The sequence below is a fragment of the Salmo salar genome, chromosome ssa01, assembly GCF_905237065.1.
Source record: "Salmo salar chromosome ssa01, Ssal_v3.1, whole genome shotgun sequence".
NCBI classification, from domain to species: Eukaryota; Metazoa; Chordata; class Actinopteri; order Salmoniformes; family Salmonidae; genus Salmo; species Salmo salar.
This window is the reverse complement of record NC_059442.1, coordinates 115,113,288-115,122,781: the sequence shown is the minus strand read 5'-3', so window position 1 is coordinate 115,122,781 and position 9,494 is coordinate 115,113,288. Positions and strand designations below refer to the sequence as shown.

Sequence of the window (9,494 nt, the reverse complement as noted above, 5' to 3'; positions counted from 1 at the left end):
TTATGACTGAGGAATTTGGTCCAAGGAGGCCAATCACAAACAACATTTTAAAGTTACTGTACAGGGAGGAATGATATGACAGGCCTGGGGTCTGACTAAAGGACGACAGGCCTGGGGTCTGACTAAAGGACGACATCTTAGTAACAGCTCTGGGATTGACATATCTTGGTTTAGTGGACCCCAGACCACCTGAAGAGGGATTTGTAGAGGGAGGAGAACAGTCTCTGTGGTGTTGTCATGTTGAATGAAGTTATGTCAGATCCACTCGGTCATCCCTGGCCAAGGAATCACACAGAGCACGGTGAGGAAGCAGCGGTGTGTGTGTGGGAGGAGGTGTGTGTGTGTGTGTGTGGCCAGGGAGACACAGTGAGGAAGCAGCGGTGTCTGTGTGGGAGGGTGTGTGTGTGTGTGTGTGGCCAGGGAGACACACAGTGCACAGTGAGGAAGCAGCGGTGTTGGTGTGTCAGTCACAGCCTGCAGAGGGAGGGAGAGGATGGCTGTTCTTTATTATGGACCATGTAGTACAGCCTGCAGAGGGAGGAGAGGATGGCTGTTCTTTATTATGGACCATGTCGTACAGCCTGCAGAGGGAGGAGAGGGTGGCTGTTCTTTATTATGGACCATGTCGTACAGCCTGCAGAGGGAGGAGAGGGTGGCTGTTCTTTATTATGGACCATGTCGTACAGCCTGCAGAGGGAGGAGAGGGTGGCTGTTCTTTATTATGGACCATGTAGTACAGCCTGCAGAGGGAGGAGAGGATGGCTGTTCTTTATTATGGACCATGTCGTACAGCCTGCAGAGGGAGGAGAGGGTGGCTGTTCTTTATTATGGACCATGTCGTACAGCCTGCAGAGGGAGGAGAGGGTGGCTGTTCTTTATTATGGACCATGTAGTACAGCCTGCAGAGGGAGGAGAGGATGGCTGTTCTTTATTATGGACCATGTAGTACAGCCTGCAGAGGGAGGAGAGGGTGGCTGTTCTTTATTATGGACCATGTCGTACAGCCTGCAGAGGGAGGAGAGGATGGGTGTTCTTTATTATGGACCATGTAGTACAGCCTGCAGAGGGAGGAGAGGGTGGCTGTTCTTTATTATGGACCATGTCGTACAGCCTGCAGAGGGAGGAGAGGGTGGCTGTTCTTTATTATGGACCATGTAGTACAGCCTGCAGAGGGAGGAGAGGGTGGCTGTTCTTTATTATGGACCATGTCGTACAGCGGTCACCAGCCAATCCCAGATCTTCCTCTCAGATGTTTTGACTTGAAATAATGTAACATCATTAACCAATTAAAAGCAGTTCTGTAGCGATGAGGTTTGTGCAGTAAGCTATAGACCCAGTACATCATCACTGCATATTGGTCCATTTGGTTTAAGAGGAGACAGACCCTCAGACAGACTGACCTCCCTTGTTGCTAAGTCCCACTGTCTCTCTGACTGCGTTCCAAATGGCACCTCTTTTCCATACATAGTGACCTACGAGCTCTGGTCAAAAGTAGTGCACTACATAGGGAATAGGGGTGCCAAATGGGATGCAACCTCGGTCTAGAAAGGGTCATTTTCCTGAAGAAAGGAAGCAGTTACACACGGACCAAATGAAAAGAATGAACTGCAGGATTTTAAAGCTTTATATTTGGAACGCTGGTAAACTCCGAGCTGCCATAGAAACCCCTCTTCATAAACTAGAAAGGGTCATTTTCCTGAAGAAGAAAAAAAAACGTGTGAATTGCTCCAGGTGGTAAATTTAGACTCCTTGACCTCCAGCAATTTGTCTTGGTTCTCATACCAACTGGAGATTCCCACTGAGATCGTCATACGTTGGTATTAGCAATAGCTTCCTTAACAACGGTCTCTTCTCCCTCCCTCCCTGTTCCCAGGTCTGTGGGTGACCCTGAAGATGCTCTGATTTGATTGATTACATGTCATATTTCCTGTTCCCAGGTCTGTGGGTGACCCTGAAGATGCTCTGATTTGATTGATTACATGTCATATTCCCTGTTCCCAGGTCTGTGGGTGACCCTGAAGATGCTCTGATTTGATTGATTACATGTCATATTTCCTGTTCCCAGGTCTGTGGGTGACCCTGAAGATGCTCTGATTTGATTGATTACATGTCATATTTCCTGTTCCCAGGTCTGTGGGTGACCCTGAAGATGCTCTGATTCGATTGATTACATGTCATATTCCCTGTTCCCAGGTCTGTGGGTGACCCTGAAGATGCTCTGATTTGATTGATTACATGTCATATTCCCTGTTCCCAGGTCTGTGGGTGACCCTGAAGCTGCTTCCGGGTGATATCCATCAGATCAGGAAGGACTTCCCTCACCTGGTTGACCGTTCCACAGCCGTAGCCCGCAAGATGGGCTTCCCAGAGATCATCATGCCAGGTAGTATTATGATCCATTCAGAGATCATCATGCCATGTAGTATTATGATCCATTCAGAGATCATCATGCCAGGTAGTATTATGATCCATTCAGAGATCATCATGCCAGGTAGTATTATGATCCATTCAGAGATCGTCATGCCAGGTAGTATTATGATCCATTCAGAGATCATCATGCCAGGTAGTATTATGATCCATTCAGAGATCATCATGCCAGGTAGTATTATGATCCATTCAGAGATCGTCATGCCAGGTAGTATTATGATCCATTCAGAGATCATCATGCCAGGTAGTATTATGATCCATTCAGAGATCATCATGCCAGGTAGTATTATGATCCATTCAGAGATCATCATGCCAGGTAGTATTATGATCCATTCAGAGATCGTCATGCCAGGTAGTATTATGATCAGCTATGAAAAGCCAACTGACATTTACTCCTGAGATGCTGACCTGTTGCACCCTCTACAACCACTGGGATTATTATTATTTGACCCTGCTGGTCATCTATGAACGTTTGAACATCTTGGCCATGTTCTGTTATAATCTCCACCCGGCACAGCCAGAAGAGGACTGGCCACCCCTCATAGCCTGGTTCCTCTCTAGGTTTCTTCCTAGGTTCCTTTCTAGGGAGGTTTTCCTAGCCACCGTGCTTCTACACCTGCATTGCTTGCTGTTTGGGGTTTTAGTCTGGGTTTCTGTATAAGCACTTTGTGAAATCGGCTGATGTAAAAAGGGCTATATAAATAAATGTGTTTGATTGATTGATAGTATCGTGCCCTCTTTCCACTGTGAGATTCACACCGGTGTTGGTCTTGAAGACTCTATATATGGTCTGACTTGGGGCCAAATTGGTACACGACCCTTTGTCAGTGAGATCTACATTCAGCATGCAGGTCTACAGTCAGAACACGACCCTTTGTCAGTGAGATCTACATTCAGCATGCAGGTCTACAGTCAGAACACGACCCTTTGTCAGTGAGGTGTGTGTACTCATAAGCCTGTTTGTTTCTCCTTAGGTGACGTGCGTAACGATATCTACGTAACCCTGGTTCAGGGAGAGTTCGATAAAGGCAGCAAATCCACCCCCAAGAATGTAGAGGTCACCATGACAGTCTACGACGAGGACGGAAAGAAACTGGAGGTATTGAGAGACACACACACACACACACACACACACACACACACACACACACGACGGAGGGAAAGTGGAGGTACATTTACATTTACATTTACGTCATTTAGCAGACGCTCTTATCCAGAGCGACTTACAAACTGACGAATGAATGTTGGTCTCACTGCTTTTTAGATCTCGTTCTGTCCACCTCTTGGTCCATTTTCTAGAGGTTTGACGTGCTGTAGTTCAGCTCTCACTGGGGAAAGTTCTGTCCACCTCTTGGTCCATTTTCTAGAGGTTTGACGTGCTGTAGTTCAGCTCTCACTGGGGAAAGTTCTGTCCACCTCGTGGTCCATTTTCTAAAGGTTTGACGTGCTGTAGTTCAGAGCCCTCCTGTAGCCCAGAGCCCTCACACCATATCCCTCCCTTCTCTCTGGGTGTGATATCCTGTAGCCCAGAGCCCTCACACCATATCCCTCCCTTCTCTCTGGGTGTGATATCCTGTAGCCCAGAGCCCTCACACCATATCCCTCCCTTCTCTCTGGGTGTGATATCCTGTAGCCCAGAGCCCTCACACCATATCCCTCCCTTCTCTCTGGTGATACTGAGCCCAGAGCCTACACATACTCCAACGAGCCCGAGACGATATCCCTCCCTTCTCTCTGGGTCTGATATCCTGTAGCCCAGAGCCCTCACACCATATCCCTCCCTTCTCTCTGGGTCTGATATCCTGTAGCCCAGAGCCCTCACACGATATCCCTCCCTTCTCTCTGGGTCTGATATCCTGTAGCCCAGAGCCCTCACACCATATCCCTCCCGTCTCTCTGGGTCTGATATCCTTTGCAGGACGGCCACAATTTGTCTTACCGTGGACTGATGAACGTCAAGGCTTTTAGAGATACTTTTGTAACCCTTTCCAGCTTTATGCAAGTCAACAATTCTTCATCTTAGGTCTTCTGAGATCTCTTTTGTTCGAGGCATGGTTCACATCAGGCAATGCTTCTTGTGAATAGCAAACTAACATTTTGAGAGTGTTTTTATAGGGCAGGGCAGCTGTAACCAACATCTCCAATCTCGTCTCATTGATTGGACACCAGGTTAGCTGACTCCTGACTCCAGTTAGCTTTTGGAGAAGTCATTAGCCTTTAGAGAAGTCATTAGTCTAGGGGTTCACATTCTTTTCCCAACCTACACTGTGAATGTTTAACCTCTCTGGGGTATGTGAAATAGCAGAGCGCCAAATTCAAAACAACAAAAATCTCATAATTCAAATTTCTCACACATACAAGTATTATACACCATTTTAAAGATAAACTTCTCATTAATCCAACCACAGTGTCCGATTTCAAAAAGGCTTTACGGCGAAAGCATAGCATTAGATTATGTTAGGACAGCACCTAGACAAGAAAACCCACAGCCATTTTCCTAGCAAGGAGAGGCGTCACAGAAACCAGAAATACAGCTAAAATTAATCACTAACCTTTGATGATCTTCATCAGATGGCACTCATTGGACTTCATGTTACACAATACATGTATGTTTTGCTTGATAAAGTTCATATTTATATCCAAAAACCCAATTTTACATTGGCGTGTAATGTTCAGAAAGGTTTTGCCTCCAAGACATCTGGTGAATTTACAGAAATACTCATCATAAACGATGATAAAATATACAACTGTTATGCATAGAATTAAAGGTACACTTCTCCTTAATGCAACCGCTGTGTCAGATTTCAAAAAAGCTTTACGGCGAAAGCACACTTTGCAATAATCTGAGTACAGCGCTCAGCCACCAAAACAAGCCATACAGATACCCGCCATGTTGGTTTCACTGACTGACTGTGGTTCCACTGACTGACTGTGGGTTCCTCTGGCTGACTGTGGTTCCTCTGGCTGACTGTGGGTTCCTCTGACTGACTGTGGGTCCCTCTGACTGACTGTGGTTCCTCTGACTGACTGTAGGTCCCTCTGGCTGACTGTGGTTCCTCTGACTGACTGTGGGTCCCTCTGACTGACTGTGGTTCCTCTGACTGACTGTAGGTCCCTCTGGCTGACTGTAGGTCCCTCTGGCTGACTGTAGGTCCCTCTGGCTGACTGTGGTTCCTCTGGCTGACTGTGGTTCCTCTGGCTGACTGTGGTTCCTCTGGCTGACTGTGGGTCCCTCTGGCTGACTGCGGTTCCTCTGACTGACTGTAGGTCCTCTGGCTGACTGTGGGTCCCTCTGACTGACTGTGGTTCCTCTGGCTGACTGTGGTTCCTCTGGCTGACTGTGGGTTCCTCTGACTGACTGTGGGTCCCTCTGACTGACTGACTGACTGTAGGTCCTCTGGCTGACTGTGGGTCCCTCTGACTGACTGCGGGTCCCTCTGACTGACTGACTGACTGTAGGTCCTCTGGCTGACTGTGGGTCCCTCTGACTGACTGTGGTTCCTCTGACTGACTGTGGTTCCTCTGACTGACTGTGGTTGCTCTGACTGACTGTGGTTGCTCTGACTGACTGTGGTTCCTCTGACTGACTGTGGTTCCTCTGACTGACTGCAGGTCCTCTGACTGACTGACGATAACAACCAGTTAGACTTGTGTAGGCTACCGGTGCCTCGTTTTATTAACATTCAGAATTGTCATGACGTTGGCCTCTTTTGGTACAGGGAGGACAGTTGACCCCTCCCTTTTGCACACAATCCACCCTGTGTGTAAAGGGTCGTAAAAACTCTAAAATTCCAGGAGAGTCTCTGGCCACATGGCCCATAGAGAGACACAGGAAATTCTTCCAACTCATAGAATTGGAGAGCCAAGCGACATTTTGTGTTCTGGAGAAGGTATGGAAGATTGGTGAAGAATCCAGCTACGAACTGATCCGCTTGGTACCATTTTGTGATACTCAGAAGAGACAATATAGCCATATTACCATAAAACTGTTTATATAATAGACTCAGTTTAAGACTTGCATCATATGGGTGTATGGAATGTATTAATAAGGATAAAGCTTTTGTAAGACATTGAGATGCTATGTACTGATGTAATGTGATAGAATTGTATTTCTGTAACCAAATCTAACTCAGTCATAGGCACGCCCCCAGGGACCCATACAGGACCAGGCGTCATTTGACAAGCTGTTCTATGGGCACTATAAAACACCCCCGGATTTACATTTCCCCAGACCAGGCCTACACTCCGTTGGCTAATAGGTTTTACCTTCCAATTCCTCTACTGAAAGTGAACTATACCACGTGGTTAACTTTTAGACTATCGATACTGACAGAATAAGAACAAGTCTTTGATATTAATTATTAGTCTGCAGCTAAGTAAATTATATCATTGAACGCGAAGACCGACGAAACAACCATTCTATGACGACATTAATGAATGTCGCTCTGAAAGATCCATTCTAACCGAGAGAGATAGAGAGAACGCGGACAAAACTCCCCAACAGAACTACTCTCCAACAAGAATCAGAACGACACACTGAGCGTAAATATATATTGATTGCAATTGTTCCCGAATGAGTGAGCCTTCAATTGTTAATATTAATGAACCCTGTGTAACTTCTCAGCCGACCTTTTATGATCCATTGTTCAACAGGCCGACCTGCCTGTTTAGCCAGTAGGGCACATTCCGATACCAATCCTTTGTGACGATAATTACTGTTTGTATGTTTTCTGTTAATTACTTAGTGTAGTAAATAAATGATTTTAAGACAATTGATGTATGGATGATTTTAGTAAAGACTGGGTTCGTGCAGATACAACAATTTACGACGTTTGGAATGAGACTGGACTAGAGGTAAATACACCATTGAAACTAGAAGATAATCGGCCTATACTATAATAGAATATAATATTATAGTACAGGAAAGTTATATTAGGAAAATTATAACTTTGTAATCTGAATATTCTCCTTGGTGCCCCGATCTCCTAGTTAATTACAATTAAACGATTAATCAGTTTAATCGCGTGATAATAATTACAGGGAGCTAATTGATAAACATATCTTCCGTTTAATAGTACCCCCAAAGACACGACAGAATGTTATGGTCTGTCCTTGTAGGCAACGATGTAACAGATCATTTCATTTTACACAAAGTCTTTTCACTGTTAATACAGGCTTACTGCTGTATGTATATATTATGTTTTTCTAAAATGAATAATACTCTTGCAGGTAATGGAATACTAAGGTCCGTTCAGGTATTGTAATATGTGTAGCCATCCCTAGTAGAGGCCAGCAGTAACCCCCTGCCTCCAGTAAGGGAGGATGAGAGAGGCCTGGGGAGACCTGGCCTGATGTTTCTCCTGTTGGAGTGAGTCAGGCAGGGCTAGGCAAGCACGTGTGTGTGTGTGTGTGTGTGTCTGGAGGAGGAGTGACGTTGAGGGACCACTGACCTGGTTGATAGAGAATCATACATGAATGTCCCTCCCTCATCCCTCCTCCCTCCCTCCTCCTCCTCCTCATCCCTCCCTCCCTTCCTCCTACACCTCCTTTCCTCATCCCTCCTCCTCTTCCTCATCCCTCCTCCTCCTCCTCATCCCTCCTCCCTCCCTCCTCCTCCTCATCCCTCCTCCCTCCCATTCCTCCCTCCTCATCCCTCCCGCACTCCCCTCCCTCGTCCCTCCCTCCATCCCTTGTCCACCCTCCCCCCACCACAGAGGACATAGTGGTGTACACCGAGGCCCTGACCCACACCAGGGATCCACTGAGGGAAGATAATGACTTGTCTGGACCAGTAGAACCAGCTGGTCTCTCCAGCAACACATGTACACACACACGCAAACGCACACGCACATGCACACACACTGCAGTAGTAGTGGTCAGTTTAATATTTAATTTGTAATTTCTTTCTAATTAAGCAGGTTGTTTTCTGGGGACTTGGGTTGGAGGACAGGCTGGCTGGAGTTTCTTCTTTATATCAACACACAGCCTTAAGCTGATGGTACTGGCTGCAGGTCCTCTGTAGTTCAGTTAGTAGAGCATGGCTGCAGGTCCTCTGTAGTTCAGTTAGTAGAGCATGGCTGCAGGTCCTCTGTAGTTCAGTTAGTAGAGCATGGCTGCAGGTCCTCTGTAGTTCAGTTAGTAGAACATGGCTCCAGGTCCTCTGTAGTTCAGTTAGTAGAACATGGCTCCAGGTCCTCTGTAGTTCAGTTAGTAGAACATGGCTCTAGGTCCTCTGTAGTTCAGTTAGTAGAACATGGTCCTCTGTAGTTCAGTTAGTAGAGCATGGCTGCAGGTCCTCTGTAGTTCAGTTAGTAGAGCATGGCTGCAGGTCCTCTGTAGTTCAGTTAGTAGAACATGGCTCCAGGTCCTCTGTAGTTCAGTTAGTAGAGCATGGCTGCAGGTCCTCTGTAGTTCAGTTAGTAGAACATGGCTCCAGGTCCTCTGTAGTTCAGTTAGTAGAGCATGGCTCCAGGTCCTCTGTAGTTCAGTTAGTAGAACATGGTCCTCTGTAGTTCAGTTAGTAGAACATGGCTCCAGGTCCTCTGTAGTTCAGTTAGTAGAACATGGTCCTCTGTAGTTCAGTTAGTAGAGCATGGCTGCAGGTCCTCTGTAGTTCAGTTAGTAGAACATGGTCCTCTGTAGTTCAGTTAGTAGAGCATGGCTCCAGGTCCTCTGTAGTTCAGTTAGTAGAACATGGTCCTCTGTAGTTCAGTTAGTAGAGCATGGCTGCAGGTCCTCTGTAGTTCAGTTAGTAGAACATGGTCCTCTGTAGTTCAGTTAGTAGAACATGGCTCCAGGTCCTCTGTAGTTCAGTTAGTAGAACATGGCTCTAGGTCCTCTGTAGTTCAGTTAGTAGAACATGGTCCTCTGTAGTTCAGTTAGTAGAGCATGGCTGCAGGTCCTCTGTAGTTCAGTTAGTAGAACATGGTCCTCTGTAGTTCAGTTAGTAGAGCATGGCTGCAGGTCCTCTGTAGTTCAGTTAGTAGAACATGGCTCCAGGTCCTCTGTAGTTCAGTTAGTAGAACATGGTCCTCTGTAGTTCAGTTAGTAGAGCATGGCTGCAGGTC

At 46.4% G+C, this 9,494-nt stretch overlaps 1 protein-coding gene across 7 annotated transcripts in view; it reads left to right on the top strand.

The window, feature by feature from the left end:
• LOC106591860 (dedicator of cytokinesis protein 1) overlaps window positions 1–9,494 on the top strand; it is a 723,705-nt gene that overhangs the window by 77,090 nt on the left and 637,121 nt on the right. For all 7 annotated transcript variants that reach the window (XM_045687698.1, XM_045687691.1, XM_045687686.1 and 4 more), the window contains exons 13-14: window positions 2,258–2,383; window positions 3,402–3,526. In XM_045687698.1, the coding sequence (XP_045543654.1) occupies window positions 2,258–2,383; window positions 3,402–3,526 (251 nt within the window). The remainder of the gene's footprint in view (window positions 1–2,257; window positions 2,384–3,401; window positions 3,527–9,494) is intronic.